This window comes from Trichosurus vulpecula, chromosome 9 (assembly GCF_011100635.1).
Source record: "Trichosurus vulpecula isolate mTriVul1 chromosome 9, mTriVul1.pri, whole genome shotgun sequence".
In the NCBI taxonomy this organism is placed as follows: domain Eukaryota; kingdom Metazoa; phylum Chordata; class Mammalia; order Diprotodontia; family Phalangeridae; genus Trichosurus; species Trichosurus vulpecula.
The window spans coordinates 154,585,851-154,605,566 of NC_050581.1; the positions used below are offsets into that span (position 1 = coordinate 154,585,851).

The window sequence follows — 19,716 nt, forward strand, 5'->3', positions numbered from 1 at the left end:
TTAAAAACCTTCCAATGCCTTCTCAGTTGTTCATTTAGCATTTATTAGGTGCTTACTAGGTACCAGATATTGAAACATGATTAGTGGTGACAACCTTCCCACCTTATTTTGTACCTTTTAAATGCACTGAGTTTAAATCTGGCCTCAGATACTAGCTGTGTGATGCTGGGCTAGTAATTTAACTCACTAAAATGAACTGGAGAAGGAAATGGCAAACCACTGTCTTTGCCAGGAAAACCCCAAATGGGGTCATGAGGAGTTTGACATGACTGAAACTACTGAACAATATGAATTATCTTTGTGTCTCATACTGCCTACTTTTAAACTGTGAGCTCCATGAAGCCAGGGAAAGAGTTTTAAGTGGCTGTCATACAAAAGTGCCTTGTGAATGACTGTCTGATCTCATGACCTCTAAGATATGTACATGATCCATAATAGATTTCTTTTTAAAAAAAAGATTTTTTTCTTTCATATATCCTTAATCATTTTTTATTCTTAAAATAATCGGGGATACCCCCACCCCATCTACCCCCATACAGTACTAAATAATAAACCAATGTCAACAGAAATTACCTTGCAGTTCCTTACTGAATGCTGCTTCTTAAAAGCTCACATTTAAGATAAGGCTAAATATAATTTGATTTTGTATTGTGAGATCTTGGGAAGGAACAAATTTTCTTTCTTCCTAAAATGAATATAAAAGTACAATTCTTTAAAAAGCCCTTTACCAGTTAAGTCTCAGGTGAATTACAAGTCATTTCTATTAAAACAACATAATTATTTTATGGTACTGAATATTACTCAAATGAGACTATATAGAGGTTAAAACTATGTTTGTCCACAAGCTCCACCAATACATGCAAATAGCATATCTTTATGTTGCTTGGACTTATGTGGCTGGTACTTCTTTGGTACAAAGTTCAAATGGTAATGTTTGCTCTGTCAGAATTTTATATTTAGGAGACAACTCAGAACTTTAGGGTTGGGCTCTGTTGACTCTAAAATCAAGTACAGGACTAAATATTTCAAAAATATTTCCAAACAAAGATAAGCAAGTCTAGAATCATCAGCCATAAGGCTAACATGAATTGTCTAAAAGCAAGAAATGCTATTTCCTGCCCCTCAAATATGAGACATCAAAATCAGGTAAGTAAAATTTTATTACAGTAACATGGCATTAAAAGATTAAATTGAATACATCTGGAAACTGGAAAAACTGAACAAATTAAATTACACCAACCTTCTTTGTTCTGAAGTACTTGGGCCATGGGAAGGATTCACTACACTATCCCATCCGTTTTGAGTGGGAGGCATTCAATTTACAGATTTGTGTAGTATGCAGTGAGAGATACATGCCAACATAAATGCTTATTATGGAGAAAAAGCAACCAAAGAACTCCTAAATTAAAGCTTTTTTCCAAGACAATGTGACCATATATTATTTTCTTCCTTGAAAGTGACCAAAAAATGCTTTCCAGTGTTAAACAGAGCCTGATAAAATGACATATCTGTTTGCCCAATCAACTTTGGTATCTGTATAGCTCAAATATGAAGTTACTCAAAAACAAAATTAGTCTTATGTAATTTGACCTGGTCCCATGACTTATTCATCTATTAAAATACATCTCTGCTATAAAACTGAAATGGTTTAGCATGAGTTAATCACCACCTTTTCAAAACAATCTTTGAAATTACTCAGGTGAACAGCATAGTATAATATACTTCATTTTGTAAGGCAGAGGGCAACTTTCCCTAAAATGTCCTGTGACTTCTGCATTCTTCTTGTCTTAGGGTAGTATATGCACATTATCTAAAAATGAATTGATGTTTACTTGAGGTAACAAGAAAGAATGAGTGCCACTTAACATAAGGCTGTTTCTTCACTGAAATATAAACTGAGGCACTCAAATAGGTTATCTTTCCAAAAACTACAATGGAAAGTCTATGCTGTGGAGGTAGGCCTAAAACATAAAATGCTCTAAATATAGAGAAAAGCATTTAAGCAATCTTTCTAAACATCTTAAGGCCATTTTAGGAAAAATACAAGTTACACAGCTATTCCTTGGTTCATTGGGGAAATGTTACTTAAGTTTACCCAAGGGACCAAGTCCCTTCTGAGTTTTAGGGATGTCTTTTCTATCAGAATATTCACCTGCTACATTCCTGTTAAATGAATCTCTTCAGACCAGTTTGGATGCAACGCCAAACTAGACTTTTGTTACTACTTCTGTATTTTATATCCATTTCCTCATGCTGCCTCAAGACATTTTCAGTGGTGGGAGGCACATTAAACATAATTTTCGAAGACATGAAGAAAAGCCAGTCTTTGTCTTGTGTATCTTTAAGGTGTTCCTTTTTCATGCTCCAGTTCTGAAGGGTGAATGAACTCTTGACCAGTACGTTTGAGAAGATAAACTGCAGCATGAAGGCCCCCTATGTTCACCCAGACAGTATGCACCTTCCTCCATACATGCCCCATCCTGGATAATGCCTGCATAAACACAGAAAACCATGGCACCCACTTTATTACATTAGTGATGCCCTTGCAATCCAAAGGGGTACTAAGGCCCCAGCAGAGAAAATTAAAAACCACATTCCATCTAAGATAACCAAACTAGGAACACCCCTACAATATAACTTTAACCAAAATGAAGTTTTTCTGTGTGTATCTAAGGACCCACAGGTGAACAATTTAAAGAACATTACCTTGGCAAAGCATTTCCTGTCCTGAGTGAGTAGCACAGCTCGGCCTGTCCCAGGTCTACAGACACGGCTCATCTCCTGGAGACAAGATGGATAGAGATTCCAATTTTTCTTCTTAGATCCTATCCTACAAAACAGTCAAGGTCAAGGACAAATATTCCACTTCACAGCAGATTAAAAAAAAAACCCGCTACCAAGTGATGAGAAGTCACAAACATTCTCACTGCACTAAGACTAAGCAAAGCAGGGTCTTTCACATCAGGAACGAGAGCCATCTCACATGCTAACTTAACTCAGTGTGTTTAGAAATTGGCATGAATTCTGAAACACTTGCATTTTTAAAAAATGATTACTTGGAGATGATTATGTAACAGCTGTATAACAATGCATATATGAAGGTAATAAGCAATCAGAAGAAGGGAGTCTCATAAGTTAAATGACAAAAATACCATTAATTCTGAAGTATCCAGAAGGTAAAACAAAAAGTATCATTTGGACCAATCAGTCCTGACCGTGTGTATGTGACACAGCACAATGGGTATTATACAATTTCTTCTATACAATTTTCACAAAAATCTATTCTGCCACAACTGACAGAGGAAAAATGGAGGGAATTCCTGTACAATGGAAGTTGAGAAGGTGGAGTACAGCTCCTTTTCTGTTGCTTCTTTTAATCTCCATCTGCTTTTTCTATCATTACACTGAAACCTCTATTTCTTTGCTCTTCTTTTAGCTGGAGCCATGTTCTACCTGCAAAGTCTTATACGGAAGCTAGATGGGTCAGTGGATAGAGTACTAGTCCTAGAGTCAGGGAGACCTGAGTTCAAATGTGGTTCTGCCATTTATTAGCTCTGTGACCCTAGGCAAGTCACCTAATCTCTGTTTGCCTCAAGGCATATTTTTTCTTAGTTGTGGCTGTGAATAAATACAAGAAAAATAATAGGAAGCCATTTCCCTTTAGATATGTGGTGCTACCATAAGAACTGTTGTATTGGTAATTAAGGTGGGACTTTTTTTTTTTTTTTACTGTTTTAGAAGTGATAAAGTAATCAAATGCCTTTGTTTAAGCCTTACTAGGTACAAAGCCCCAGGCCTACACCCTTTTGCTAACTAGATGCTAAACCCCAGGCTCACGCCCTTTTGCTGATTGGGTGTGATTTCCTTTGAGCCCTGAACAGAGTATAAAAGCTCAAAGGTTGGCATAATGTCTGGGACTCTCACTCTTGGAGGAGTGTTGATGCGGAGACTCTGGGCAGCTGTCATTAAGAGCCCTCCAGCTTGTGAACCCAGATGTTGATGGTTTCTTGGTAACTATGAATTCTACTTGGTCTGTTTATAATGTATGTTTGTAACTTGTTTGTATTTGCTTTGAAGTTCAGGTGGCTGGCTTTTCTCCTGAACTAAGTGAATGATATTTGTGTGTGTGATTAAAGTAAGATTGTTAATCCCTTAACATTGCTTTCCTTAGTAAGCAGATCAAAAGAACTTGTGCTGGCAGCACTCTTGTTGTTGGGCTTATGTTGGTTTTTCACCCCCACAACAGCTGCTAGCCGAACTGTTGCTACAACTGTACACAAAGCTCAGCAATTTTTGTATTTATTTCTGATATCCTACCTCTTTCCAAATGGCATATCTGTGACAATAATATCCACAGAACCAGTCCTCAAAGGCAGATTGCAGATATCCCACTGAATAGCATCTATGGGCAGGCCCCAGACTGCTTTGCTGTGGGATAAAATCAAAGCTCCTTTAATACTGCTGAAGGTAGGAAATTCAAAATTAAACTGGATTCTCATGTAGCACGTTTACTGTGTTTGCAGAATACCACACTGGAAGTGATTTTCTTTCAATAAACAGCTGCTACATGGTCTTAAATTTTATTATTACCTTTCTTTAGCTTGACTCTTTGTCAGTAACGACAAGATGTTATTTGCTGCTCTTTTCACAGCCAGGGGATTATTATCACCAGCAATATGATAACAATTAGGCCATTCAGCAGCCCCCTAAAAACCAAAAATTGTAAATTCATAAATGGAAAAGAAATGGGTTAAAGGATAAGCACTTTCAACATTCCAGTCATGTTCTTTGATAAACAAAGCATTATTATTTAGTAGGAATAAAACTTTGTTTAATTCCCCTTCATCTTAATTAGACCAAATACAGACTGTATTGATAATGACAGAAAAGTTTACATTATACATATCTGAAAAAGTCACTATACCATGCCATTTCTTTTTTTGTAGGTTTTGTTAATGCTAACTTACAAGCACTGTAGGATTTCTCTTAAGTAAAAAGTCAAATCAGAAAAACATGATTACTATATTAGGTTTGAGCAACGGTCAAAGACAACATTTCACCCTCTAGGAAATCAACTTCGGAAGGTGTGCACAGTAAACCGCCCCTTCTTTTGTAATCAATGACACAGCTACCACTATCAACCTATTCATGCTTTCAGCATTTACCATTGTGGAGTGGAAAAAGCACTGGCTTTGGATTCATAAGATGGATTTTCAAATCCTGGCTCTGCCCCTTCTACTAAATCATGTGCCTTTGGGTTGGAGAGGGAATTAATGGTCTTGCTAGTAAAATGACAGGTTTGGAGGTAGATTATCTCTAAGGTCACTTTTAAGCTTTAAAATTCTGTGACTAATAAGCTCTATCACATCATTGCTCATAATATACTTTTAGTATTTCTAAAAGTTACCTTTTCCCAAGCTTTAAAGGCTTTGCCAAAGATAAATACTTTAGAAACTATGTGTTATTGACATCAATAGTACTCTTTAGGATTTTATCAACTCAACTCTTTGCAAGGATGGAACTCTAAGTTTCTCAGTCTGCCCTTACATGGAATTCCATTAATTCCCTTATCACTTGAATTGCCTCTTACAGATATTTACCATTTCTGCCATGCTTTTCTTAAAGGGCAGAGACCAGAGCTCATGCTCCCTTTAATGGACAGGACTCATGCTGGCAATTTACCAATTCCTTGTCACAGAAGTTGAACTGACTATAATATATTTTGGCCAATAGTGCTATAGGTTCCATCCAGAGCTCCTTTCAAGCTATGGGGTTGAGTCACTCAGTTTTGTTGATTTATTTATATCCATATATAAAATCAGAAAGTATAATGTGTGGTGACGACATAAACAGAAGAACAAGGAAGAAATTATCTTTCTGATCTATGAATAGAGAAAAGTTCATGAACATACAAGGGATGGAGTTTCACAGACAGCACAATGTATAATTGTGATTATATAAAATTAACAAGTTTTGCACAAACGAAGCCAATGCAGAGCTAAAATTGGAAGCAGGAAACTGTCAGGGGAAAATATTTGCAGCAAACTTCTTGGATAAACATCTCATTTCCAAGATGTGAAAGGAACTGATTCAAATGTGTTAGAAAAAGAGCCATTCCCCAACTGATAAATGGTCCAGGCAGTTTTCAGAGGAAGAAATCCAAACTATCATTAGTCACATGAAAAAGAAGTTCTAAATAACTAAAAACACAAGATTAAAACAACTTTGATGTTTCACTTCACTACCCTCAGATGAGCAAAGTTCACCAAAAAAAAAAAAAATTATAAATGTGGGAGGCACATATATACTGTTCGTGGAGGTGTGAGTTCATCCAGTTATTCTGGAAAACAATTTGGAGCTATACCCACTAAAACCATGTATGTTTTTTGATGCAACAATACCAATATTAATTCTATACCCCAAAGAAAGAGGAAAAGAATCCGTACTAATGAAAATATTTATAGAAGCTCTTCTTTGTGGTTGCAAAGAATGGAAAACTAAAGTGGTGCTTATCAACTAGGGAATGGCCAAATGTTATGGTATATGAATGTAATGTGATGTGTTGTGACATAAAAAAATGATAAAGATATGCTTTAAACCTGGGAAGACTTACATGAACTGATGTAGAGTGAAATGAGCAAATGAGAACAATTTATGCAACAACACTGTAAAAAGAAAGAACTCTTCTAAATACTAAAGTGAAGGCTTTGTACTGTACTCTAAGGGAAGAAGTTATTGAATATTCCTGAGCAGGAAACTGACATAATCAAACCTGTGCTTAAGGAAGAGTGTTTTAAGAAATCTAACACAATGACCAAAGTGATTCTTGACCAATGGTGTCAAACTCAAATAGAAATGGGGGACACTAAACTGGACATAAAGATTTCTGTGGATGCATATTGACTATTTTTATTTATTCTCTTAAATATTTCCCAATTTCATTTTAAACTGGTTCTGGCCACAATCAAGGGCCACTTCTGGTCAGACACCTCTGCTCTAGAGGACCAATGGAACCCATTAGCCACCCACCTCTTGGCAGGCAGATAGGGAAGATATACTTAGGGCATAAGGAGACACAGTTTTTTAATAAGGCAAACAGGAGAATTTGTTTTACTTGACTATGGACTTATGTAACAAAGATTTTGTTTTCCTTTTTTTTTTTCCCAATAGTGGTAGGGGTGGGAAGAGAGAGAAAATTGAAAAAAGGGTTTACCACTATTCAATTCAAAAGCTAGATAAAAGTTATTACCTCTATTGGTATGGCACCTGTTCCACACATTGGATCTACTATTATGTCAGTAGGCTGAGGAGAACAGAGCCTAGAAAAAAGAAGCAAATAGTCTAAGGGAGAAGAATTTTTAAAAAGCAGGGACTTATAAAATGAATCTATGAAAAGACACAGTAACAATACACTAACACTACAACTCTTTTTCTTAAAAATTTTTTTCAAAATCATATGCAAAGGCTCCAAATGCACGAAGATATTTATAGCAATATTCCTGTGGTAGCAAAGAACCAGAAACCAGGTGGATGCTCATCAACTGGGGAACTGTGGTATCTGAACTATCACTGTGTTGAGATAAACAATGAACATAACGAATACAGAGAAGCATGGAAAAACTTACATGAAGTGATACAAAGTGAAGTAAGCAGAACCAGATAACAGTATACATGATGACTTGCAGCAATGTAAATGAAAAGAACAACCACTTTAAAACAATCAAAATGCAAAAATTTAAAGAATCAGCTTGGTCTCAAAGAAGAGATATGGAAAGACACCTTCACTCCTACTCCCCACCCCCACCTTTGTAGGGGGGAGGAGGGTTCATCAGTGTGTTATATTGCATTATGTTGATTAGTTTTGCTTAATTTTTTTTAAGTCTTTATTGAAAAGAGCTCTCTGGAAGGGGAAGAAGGATAGATAAAGGAAAGACAAAAGACATCAATTAAATGTACTATCAAAAATTATGCTTATATCTAACTTTAAACACAAAGTGGGTTTATTGGAAAACATTAAGAATTTCTCAATGAACTTTGTAAAAAATACAAACACATAAAACACACAGAAATCTCAAACAATAAAAATGTTATGATAAAGATGTATTTTTAGAATAATGAAGCAAATTTCAAATGACAATGAACAGAGAATAATTCAAGATTCAGCAGTGCCCCTTGGACAAGGTCTTAATTTAAACATCTAGGACAAGATGAGGATGGTAAAGGGCCTTGAGTCCAAGTCAGCTGAAGGACCTGGAGATATTTACCTAGTAGAAGAGAAGATTCAGAGGGGGTATGCCTGTCTCTGAAGGGTTGTCAGAGGAGGAGGGGTTAGCCTTGTTCTGTCTGTCCTCAGGTCTGACCCAGGAGCAACGGGTGGAATTTGCAAAGATGTAAATTTAGAGCTGATATGAAAAACTTCTAACAATTATATATGTCCAAATGTTATGGCCAGTCCAGAGACATGGTGGGCTGCCCCTTCTTGGAGATGCTCTCTACATGGCTTTTTGGTATTTTATAGTGGGGATTCCTTTCACACATGGGTTGCATTATGCAGCTATTGGTCATTTCTAATTCTCAAACACTACAATTCTGTGACTTTAAATAAATTATACATAAGCCCTGATCTTAACAGGATACAGTTTATATTTACCTACTGACTTTTTGGTGAGTAAAGCTTAAGCAGAAGCCGTAGAAGAGTTGATGTGCTTAGAAATATGTCATGTAGCCACACCTGGCAGAACAGTGGTTGAAAATTTACAACTGTCAAAGAATCACAAATTAAGCATTGCAGGGTATGAGGAATGAAGGTGTCTTTCCTGAGCAAATGATCCCATTTTTCTGTTGCACAAGCCAAGATCAAATCATGAATTGTGTAGCGAGACGTGGGCCTCACTTCTCTAATCATGGAATTAATCTATGAAGAGGTGAGTTAAGAAAGAAAGTACATATAAGGAGAAGAAAAAGGGAAGGGGTTACCCACAGGGAGAGAGAAAGATAGGATTGACACTGAAAATTGGCATGTCCCATATGGAAATGTAGTTAATTAAGTACCTTGCTCTACTAATCTCAAAGGACCCAAAGGGTTTGTGCAGGTCAAATAAAGTAGTAAGTGAAAACACTTTGAAAAGTCCAGGTCACTAAGCAAACGAAAATTATAATTAATTCTTTCATCATGATCTACTGTCTATAAAGCACTCTATATGCAGTGCTGGCTCAGTAGTTAGTATAGAATTTAAAAGTCTCTACTTAAATTATTATTTCACTAAAATGGAAATAAAATAAAATTTACAATAAATGAAAATAAAATTTATAGTCCTATATCTATTTTCCAAAAAGAAAACAGGCGCTCTGAGTATCTAGACAGACACTGAAAAATATATTATTCCTATCTTACGAAGAAAGGGGTTTATTAACTTACTCAGAATCGCAGGTAGTAAACGCCAGATTGAGGAAAAGAACATAGATGTTCAGTTTTTAATTGTGCTATACTATGACTATGATAATCCCCTACTAAAGTCCTCTTTTGATGCTTCACTGTGGTGTGTCAGCAACCATGGATTCTAAAGGCCATGAATAGTGGAATACAAATTCTCACAGATTCTCTCATACTGAAAGGCCTTAGTGAAGAAATGGCATGTTTGTTGGCCCAGAATCACCTAGCGTGCAGAGGCTCTACAGAGTGATGCATTTTTAGCTAAAGATAACCCTTGAAGACTGTGTTTATAGAAGACTTGTGAAATGCTTTAGTACCATGTACTCACACACAGAATTCATTAATGATTCCAGCCCAAGCTGTCATCCAATTTGGATGCCAAACCCACTCACTTACCTGAGCATGCCATAAGCAAGAGTGGATCTTAGAGTTGTAGGACCAAAATGCGTAATATTTCTTCGATGGAGACTCTCTTCTGTCAATGCAATGCCCACAACTATTTCATTATTATGGACATTCAAGAGAACCTAGGATAGAGTTCAACAGGATAAATAAATAGATTTTAAGCATGTTCAAACTGTATACATTAGTGAAACAAGTCCATGTTTCAAATCTCTGTAACTTGGTTAATCTGGAATAGTTGGAAAACTTACAAACCATATTTCTGTGCCTGATGTTCATGGAGCTAAAAGTATATAGAGGGACCACTCATAATAACAGTAAAAATTTTTTTTACAGAACTATACTCTAAATTTTACAGCCTAAAACGACACCATCTTAAAATACTCTTACTCTTGATATTTTCTGTCCAGAGTGTAAGCATTTTTATATGCATTTTGTCTCCTTCATCCTCACAGCAGCACTATGGAAGATCTTGGTTTTATTCATCCATGGACTCTATACACTAATGAAGGTTCTTATCACTCTAAGTGTGACCTATGGTACCATCTCATTCTTTGGTTCTTTCAGCCTCACTGCAAATCAGTTAATTTCTTAGACAGCTCAGGAATAACGGAATCACAGCAGGAAAGAATTTTTAAGGCTCACCTCCCTCCGTAATATGAGTCTCCTCTATAAGTTCTCTGCAAAGCTTCATCCCTAGTACATCCAATGATGGAACTCATTGTCTCATAAGGCAACTCACTCTATTTTTGGAAAGGCCTAGGTTAGAAAGGCCTTCCTTTTATTGAGCTGTGATAATCATACCTCATGGTGCTTTCCGCATCCCAAGAGGTAAGCAGTGATAACAGTAACTACTTATATTTATCTAAATACATGAAACATGTTTATAGAAGGAGGTGAGCCTCAGAAATAACTTTTTCACATCCACATAGCAAGGAAGTAGCAGATGCTACATTTAAATGCAAGTCTCCTGACTCCAAATCCAGTATTCTTTCCACTATATTTCATGTTGTCTACCTTTAACTTCCATGAATAAGACTTCTGTTCTCTGAATCTACAAAAATTAAATCTTCCTCAAATATTTGAAGACAACTATCACATTCTCAGGAAGTTTTCTTGATTGCAGGTTATAAACATTACCTAGTTACTCATATGTGACATGGCTTTGACACCATCCACGTTGTCACCCACTCCAGAACATCCTTCCAGATTAGCAATGTCTCTCTTTAAATGTAACAACCAAAACAGCACAACCTTCCAAAAATGGTTTGACCAGTGTAGGGAGACCATTACTTTCCCTGTTCTGAATACTGTACTTTTATTAATTAGCCTAAGATTACATTCACTTTTGGGGCACTAACATCACACTTTTGATTCATACTTAAACTATTTAGTTAATTTTTTGAATTAAATTTAATTCTATAAAATGTTGTTTTAATAGTTTTGGCTCATCACTCCAGTCTGTTGAGAGAGTGTATGAGATTCTCATTTGGTCATTCAATGGATTAACCATCTCACCCACTATGTCTCAACTGCAAATTTGATATACAGGTCATTTATGTTTTCATCCAAGTTACTGATGAAAATAATAGCTGGCATTCACATGGTGCTTTTACAAAGTACTTTACATATATTATCTGATTTGATCTTCCTAATAGCTATGTGAGATCAGTAGTCTAACTATTACCATCCTCATTTACAAAGAAGGAAGCTGAAGCTTGAGGTAGTGAAATGAGTGTCCAATATCACACAGCTAATAAAAGGTAGAACCTGGACTTGAACCACGGCCGCTCATCCAGCTGTGTTAATATAGGAGGCAACCTGGCATAGTTAGAAATACCAGATTATAAGTTAGGAAGCTGTTTCTTTCCAGACCTGGTTGTCACTAACTAGTTGCGTGACATCCCTGGTCCTCAGTCTTTTCCAATGAAAAAAGAGTCAAACTCTTATGTCCTTTATGGTTCCTTCCAAATCTAACAATTCTATGATTCAAGAACCCTGAATCTTTTAAACAGCCACAACCCTAAGGGTCCCTTGCTATACAATTAAAAAAATTACACCCAATCTGCAAAGAGATAGCTTGTACCTCCACATCAAAGTTGGTCATGTCAGCTTTCCACTTGAAATAGTCCTGAACAGCTCCCCCAAAATCTCTTGCTGCTTCATTGGAGGTAAAGCTATGGTTTTCGCCAGCCCTGTTGCATGTGACTCGGAACCTGAGTGTTTGAGATTCAGTTTCCTCTGTGGGGCTCTCATTAACTCCTTTTTCTTCCTCAATGGCAGATGGTATTTCATATATTTTTTTACTGTAAGCTAATATGGGGGTTTCACCAATGGTGTCATCTTGGTTTTCTAAGACTTCCTCCACAGTATGATTGGTGATCTGCTTCTCAGCTCCCATGTCTCCTTGTCCATCATTCACCTTTTCTTTGCTTATACTATTTTGCTGAGTTAATTTTTTGCGTCTTGTCTTTTTTTTCTTAAAGTTGGTATTGATTTTCCATACTTTTAAAGGGTCTGACCAAGGAAGCTTCCCAGCCAAATCTTCAAAATCCTTTAGAACATCTTCCTTTAAAAAAGAAAAACCAAATCCAGACATTTCTCAAGCATTTCCATTTAAGCAACAATTAAGCACCAAGTACTATTCCAAGCATCATGTGAAACATAAAATAATCACTACTCTCAAAAAGCTTATGATCCTTGGGAAAAAAAAGATATACATATGTGAAATAACTAAATAACAGTTCAAGGTAGCAGATGATTAATGCCTATATGAATGCCTTAAGTAGTGTTCTAGGAATTCAGAAGGAGTGATTAATGCTGGCTGGGGTGCCAGGGAAAGCTTTTTTTGGCATGCAGTGTGAATTTGAGATGGATCATGAAAGACAGGATAGGATCTAATACTCTGAATTTTAGAAACATGGAATCATTTGGAATATCTAGATTTTTGTCACCTCTAAAGGACTACTGTGAAGTTCAATACAAGAGGACTAAGAAAAGAGTTGCAAATAGGGAAGAAGGAAAAAGGGAAAGGAGGAGAGAGGGAGGAGAGGAGGGAAGAAGGAAGAAAGGAAAGGACTCTCCATAGGGTAGTTGCCACAGGAAAAAAGATAGCAGAGAATCAGCTGTTCTCTTCTCTGAGTATGGCACAGCTTGGGCCTACTTCCTGATCTACAAAGGGGAGGCTACAGCAATTACAGAGACAGAAAGTCACTCAAACTATTTAGCATATGTGATGGTCCCCCACTAAGGACTTTCTCCAGCAACTCCAGCAACTACCTGTTGCTACTTTTCAGTCACCCTTAGTGTTAGTTCAAGAAGTCTTCTGCAACCCTTAGCAGGGTAATATTCATTAGTTCACCAAGCCCTGGGGCTCTAGGCAAGAAAAAACTGAGAGCTTTCTCTCCGGACAGAGAACAGCTGTGAGGCCTGCTTGAGTACTATCTGGGAACAAAAGGAAGAGAATTATATTCTTTCTGACAAGAAAGCTGAGCTCCCCCTCAACCGTCTCAAAAACAGCTACAAATATGTAGCAAGGAAGTTAAACAACACGAATTCAAAGAAGAGTAAATAAATTCCCACAAGGAAGTCCCAACAGGAAAAATACATAGCAGAGAGTCTGAGAAAATAAATGATCAAGCAAAGAAACGAATACAATGAAGAAATACTATGAAATAAGATAATAAGCTAAAACTGTAGAAAAAGGGTAATTCAGAAATAACTATGCTAGAATCCCAGAAGTGAATGGAATAACTACCAGATTTCCAAGCATAAGCCTAATAAAGGAACTGAAGGAAAAGTTAAGTAATGAAACTGCAACTCTTAATAAAAAACCTAAAAGGAAAACAGACACTTTTGAACAGGAGCCTAAAGCCCTTAACGTAGTTGTGGACTCCTAGGGAAAAAATTTATAGAACTTGTGGAATGAAGAAATTCACTGATTCATTAAAAAATATTTGAGTATTGTCAAAAGATAAACAAATCTAGAACTTGTCAGTAAGTTAAGGTTCAGTAAATTATAGTTCCCAGTAGTTCCAAAAGAAAAAAGGGCAAACTATCCAAATTCATTACCCAAATAATCAAAAACAGTAGAATTCCATTATTAGTATCAAATACTGTCAATTTAGGACTATCCTTAAGATACACCTCCCACAACAACTTTGAATTACAGATTTTCCTTGTTACCATGACAGATACATCACTATGTATACAGGGAGTGTGATTTGCTGTTAAGTTTTTTTTTTTGGAGGAGGAAGGCAGGGCATTGGAGGTAAATGACTTGCCCAAGGTCACACAGCTAGTGCGTCAAAGTCTCTATCGTTGTATTGTTTTAATTCTATTTTAAGTAAAATTCACAAAGTTAAGATTTTTGCAATTTTTGGCACAGTCAGAAAATGATTTTCCCTTCTGTAGTTTTGAAATTTCATCTAGATTCTGATCTGTTCTCTTTTTTCTAATCCAATTTAGAACTTTTCCTATGAGGCAGTTCTCTAAGTTAGCCAAAGCTTCATAGGAAATATAGTGAACTCAGCTTAAAATCACGGCATAACCCAATCTATTTCCTAAGAGCCTAAGCAATTCGGTTTTATTTTCTATAAACTTTGTTTCCCAATTTCCTCACTAAAAGTTGACTTTTGGAACAGAATTGTCAAACAAACCTCAACCTTTTGAATATAATTTAAAAGCCCCCATATAATTCTACTTTAGAAATGGACATAATGTCACTGAATGCATGAACTTTGAAAAATGCTCCTTGGAGAAAATAATTTATTTTGGATAACTCACCTTGGTTTCTTTGAATTGATAATCTCTAAACTCCTGAACAACAACAAATAAATTATCAACTGATCTTAGACCATGAACCTGAAAAAAAAATGTTTTAGGTTAATTTCTCTGAGTAAGCTTATTAGTTCAACAAATATTTGCTGTGTGCCTACTATGTGCAATGCACCACTAGGAACACCTTTAAAGGCAGCTATGAAGCATTCTTTCAAGGAATTTAGTCTAGTGGGGAAGAGATAAGCATCTATGCAAAAAATTTACTATAAAACATAATGTAAAAAAGCATCAGTAAGAAAAGTTCCAAATATTATGGAAACTGTAAGCTGAGATGAACTGTCAACACATCAACAAGCTATTATTTCACCAAGGCAGGTATGGCCTATACAATTCAATAAATGGATTCTTTCTGGAGTAAATGCAGCCAAAAAGTTCATCGACCTATAACTTAATTCGAAATAAGCTCCTCAGAATTTAACTAGACTAGCTCTCAGACAATGCAGAAACTTGATCCAACACCAAGCCCATACGTGAAACCTTTCTAGTTTGGTAGGACCTGCCAGAGCCTGCATTCCAATGGCATTGCCTTTGAATTCAATCACCTCCATGACATCATGAGGCACTGGACGAAGGCAATTTTAGCAGAGAAATTATAAATTGTTAAATATAAACTGGTTTGGTGGTTGCAAAGCTCTCTTCATATCCTTTAACAAAAACTGAAAAATACAACTTAGTTTCCACTTCCTTGGTTACCAAGCTGCTTCTACCTTTCCCCAAAGGAAGTTAAGGGTGGAAGTTGGCAGTGGTAGGTAGCTTGAAGACTATATGAGCAAAGGGTCGGATTGGAGATGTGGCCTTATTCTTTATTCTCTTCTCTTCATCTGCAGCAGTATGCAGTTTTATGAACTCTCATATGTCCACTGTGATTCACAATTATTTTTTTTTCAAAAACTCTCCTGATACGTATCAGATTCACTAATATATATTATCATTTATTTCTCCTTTCATACCTGAGAAGTAGTAGTTGCAGTCAGGACAGAGATGAATTTCTTGGGCACTATGCTAGACATCTAGAAATGTTTTCAAAGACTTATTATTTTGAAAATACACAACAGCGGGAAAGATATTGGATTTGGAATAAGAGGACTTGGGATTGAATCCTAACTTCACTTCTTATTTGTGACACTGCGCAAAGTGATAATCTCTTCAGGTCTCAAGTTTTTTTTTTAACAAATTAGCAAATAAAATTAACAAATTAGATCTCTGATGCTTACTGCCTGTGTGACCATAGGCAAATAATTTATTTCTATTGGTCTGTTTCCTCATTTTAAAAATGAGGCAATAGGACTAACTTGCCTCTAAGGTCATTTCCAGTTTATATCCATGAAACTATTAATCCCCTTATTACAAATTAGTATTTAATTTTGAGGGCAGCTGGTGTCACAATGGATATAGCCCTGGGCTTGGAATTAGGGAAATTCATCTTCATTGGGTTAAAATCCAGCATCAAACACTTACCAGCTGTATCACCCTGGGCAAGTCACTTACCCTGTTTGCCTCAGTCTCCCATTTGTAAAAATGAGCTGGAGAAGCAAATGGCAAACCACTACACTATTTTTGCCAAGAAAACCCCAAATGGGGTCATGAAGAGTTGGATATAATTGAACACCACCACAAAATTTGGGGGTAGGCCTAGGCTTGTGATTAAAGAACTCCAAATCAGCAACTACTTTGCAACTTATTGAGAAGTCAGTCGCAAGAGTTACTCGTCCAGGGTTACATGGTCAGTGTATGTCAGAAGTAGGATATGACTCCTGCGCACATCCTTTATCCATTTACATTACTGTCTTTCAAAGAAATAATTTAAAATAAATGACATAGACCACAAAAAGGATGATGGCAGACTGGAATACATATTAGTTTAGAAAAATATTTTAAATAGTATATATACAAACCTTAGAAAGACTCTCCACCGAAATGTCAAAGTATATCTTGCCTCTGTCTTTGCTGATTCTGGACTGTGAGCCCAGTTTCTCCCTGACTTCATCTGCAGCTGTCTGCTCAAAGCCAGTTGGCACAGTGGCTCCAATAGTAACACAGAGATACTCAGGACTGTTACTGGGGAAATTTTCTACATTTTCTGGGGCAGGCTTCTGGTTCTCATCAAGGCTCACTTCATTGAGCTGGTCAGAAGCTCCTTCGACTTCAGACATACTGGCACCTCTTCGAACAGTAGATACTGCTCCTCACTGGCGCTGAAAAGAAAAACATTATCTAAAGAGCTGTAAACGCTAGAGTCTCACGGAGGAAGGTGGGGGGAGGGTTGAGACCAGAGGTCATGCACAGAAGGGTGACGAGAAATATTTGCATCAAGCCAGCAACGCTGTATTTGCAAAACACAGTGAGATGGAGGAAAAAAGTCTCGTGGTAGGGGTGGGAGGCAGAGGCTGAAGGAAGACAGACAACAAGTGCAAGCCCTCACTACAGGATTTGCGGTTGGTAGCGTGTTTTGTTTTTTTTTTTAAACACGACAATATCCCTGCTTGCAAACTGGGAAAGCGGTGGAGAGTCAGGGTCCGGGTGCAAAAGGAACCACAATAGCTACTTCGGATAGGTCCAAGAATGGGACGAAGCCTTCTCACAGTGTTCCCCGCCACCCCTCTCCGCAGCACTAGGGGCTGGCCTAGGTGACTGCAAAGATCTCCGCCACGCCCCCGAAGCGTCGGAGGCCCGACCGGGGCGGGAACTCAGCCAGACCTGGCGTGGCGAGCTGCAGCGGCCGGCCCCGGTCACCTCGAGATCAACGGCTGCCCCCTCCCCCCACCACCGTCCTCCCTCAGGAGGAAGACTGAGCGGCGGCGGCGAGGCCACACCGGTCACTCTCTGCCCCCTCCCTTCCCCCGGAAGCCGCTCGCGGGCACCACTCTGCGGCCGTAACCGCAACACGCGGCACGGGGGAAGAGAGGCCGACTCCCATGGGAAGCCGTGGCCTAGGCGCCCCGACGGCTCTGCCTCCCTCCCTGGCGCTCACACCGCCTCTTTCCAGCCCCGTCAGCCCCGCCTGCCCCGTTACCGGCTGGTGGAGCCCAACGCCCAACGACCCCCGGAGAACTCTTTCCGGTTAGGCAGCCGGAGGATGGAGGGGGGGGGGGCGGTGCATGGAGGGGTGCGTGGAGCAGGAGTACTTCCTGGTCACGCCGGAAGCGGAAGTTTCGTGTTTTTTCCCAACTTCTGGCGCCAGCCAGCGCAGGCTTCCGCGGTATAGCTGAAGTCGAGGTTTGCTGTGCTTCCTGGAGACTCGCCTTCCGGAAGAAGCATCCCGCCACGCACTGTCGCCGGGTCTCGGGGGTCTTCTGGGCTCAGGAAACATCTCCACGACCTCCTGGAGGCTTGCGGGGAACCCGCCACCTTTGGGGAAGCCCCGCTTGCCAAGGACGTCGGCCCAGACTTGCTTATAGTTTCCACCTTTCGCTTTGTTCTCCAGCCCAACAGAACAAGCCCAACCGTTCTTCCTCATGGCGGCCCTCCAGATACTCAAGTGAAAGCATTTATTAAGTGCTTGCTGTGTGCCACATAGTGAGCTAAGCTCTAGGGATGCAAATACAAACTAGCAAGAGAGGCCCTGCCCACCTACCAGGGAAGACCACGCCTAGAGTAATGGGGGAGGAGGGGCCGGGAGGCTTCCGACCTCTCCCATCTCCAAGGCGGACTCGTAGTTCAGGGGATCGGCCAAGGCCGCTCTTGGAATCGGTCACTCCTCTCCCTTGGCTCGGAGCACTTTGTCTGCCCCGCTCGTGTGCGTGTGCCCGGAACCCTCTCCCTTCTCTCTTCTGCCGGAAGCCTTACCCTTCTTGATTCTAGTGCCTTCCCTTGGGTGATTATCTCCTTGCTGTCTTGTATGTAGCTTGCTTTTCATATGTTTGCCTGTTGTCTCTCCTATTAGATTGTAAGCTCCTTGAGGGCTAGGACAGGCTTTTGTCTCTTTTTGTCGCGTACATGGCACTTAGTATTCACTTAATTCAAATTTGTTGATTGAGTGATTGAAGAAGAAAAAAACTCGACCTTTTTGTTTCCTTTGAATCGTTGAAATCTGTTATAGAATCTGGGTTGTATGTTAGGCTATTGCTAGCTTTTCTTTAACAAATTTTTAAGAAGGAATGACCACTTTTTCCAAGATTCCTTCATTTTCCAACCTAGCAATTTCTTGTTGAGGGGAATCACATCTGCAATAGAATTTCCTCTTGTTAATTTCTCCACCTTTAGAAGAATGCCTTTATTGAAGCAACTCAAGAAATAATCAGTTGCTCTGCTTTTTCCAGAGAACATTAGTATATGATCAGGTAATGAAATCTCCCATCACTAATATATCATGTCTCTGTGACAGGCTTATGATCTTTTTGTTATACCAGAAGCGAGTGAGACACGCCACAGAGTATAAGTTTTGAATGGAGAAGTTTATTAGCCGGAGGCCAGTGGGGTCTTCCCAAATCAGTGGCCACGTTTAAAGGGAGAGGGTAGTTTTTATAGAGAATACAGGATTCAGTGCTTAATTATCTCTTGAAATGTCATTTTGCAGACTCCGCACGCCTGTACCTTTTATGACCATGATCAAAGGAAACTCCTTAATAGATTGTAAATACAACATATCAGATAGTTGACAAAGTGTCAATTGGAATTACAACCCAGGATCTCTGTGTCCAGTTTGCCATACATCCCACAACATGACTCATGAGATAAGAGCTAGGAACAGTCACATAATTCAAAAGAATATCTGGGGCTGAGGCTTTCATCCTTCAAGGCCATAGGCAGACTGAGGGATGCTCCAGCTGGGTTTGTTGAGAGGAGAGATAGAGTTGTCTCTCAGCCCACTCAGTTAATTAGCTTACATTCCTTGGAAATGTCTTAGGGGCCCAGGACACTCGCCACAGGCAGGACCTCAGTCTGTTTTTGTCTTATGCAGACTGGGGTTTGCAGTTAGGGGCTGGGGGCAGGGTTTTTCTAGCAATAGCTGGCTACTCAGGTATCACATTTTCCCCAAACTCATCAATTTCTTCTTTATGCTTAGTTGGTCCATAATATACATATACGTAGATGATAATGCC

General features: G+C 38.7%; 1 protein-coding gene across 4 annotated transcripts; it reads right to left on the reverse strand.

The window, feature by feature from the left end:
* Positions 1-1,142: 1,142 nt before the first annotated feature.
* Positions 1,143-17,797, reverse strand: THUMPD3 (THUMP domain containing 3). Of its 4 annotated transcripts, none has more exons than XM_036738727.1 (10): positions 17,688-17,797; positions 16,570-16,869; positions 14,621-14,698; positions 11,922-12,404; positions 9,830-9,960; positions 7,250-7,319; positions 4,591-4,706; positions 4,318-4,428; positions 2,707-2,830; positions 1,143-2,491 (listed from the first exon to the last, which is right to left on the reverse strand). In XM_036738727.1, exons 2-10 carry the CDS (start codon positions 16,825-16,827, stop codon positions 2,342-2,344), a joined length of 1,521 nt encoding a protein of 506 aa, XP_036594622.1. In that variant the 5' UTR covers positions 16,828-16,869; positions 17,688-17,797; the 3' UTR covers positions 1,143-2,341. The 4 variants fall into 4 exon arrangements, with proteins under 4 accessions (XP_036594622.1, XP_036594621.1, XP_036594623.1 ...); XM_036738726.1 differs by having other exon boundaries at positions 17,372-17,692; XM_036738728.1 differs by lacking the exon at positions 17,688-17,797 and adding an exon at positions 17,257-17,348.
* Positions 17,798-19,716: the final 1,919 nt, after the last annotated feature.

Excerpts from the sequence above, each read along its gene's own strand:
- THUMPD3 (XM_036738727.1), bottom strand. The coding sequence starts at position 16,827 with ATGTCTGAAGTCGAAGGAGCTTCTGACCAGCTCAATGAAGTGAGCCTT. Across the intron at positions 7,320-9,829 it reads CTTGCTTATGGCATGCTCAG|GCTCTGTTCTCCTCAGCCTA; the intron begins GTAAGTGAGTGG and ends TCTTTTTTCTAG. Across the intron at positions 4,707-7,249 it reads CAGGTGCCATACCAATAGAG|GGGGCTGCTGAATGGCCTAA; the intron begins GTAATAACTTTT and ends TTTGGTTTTTAG.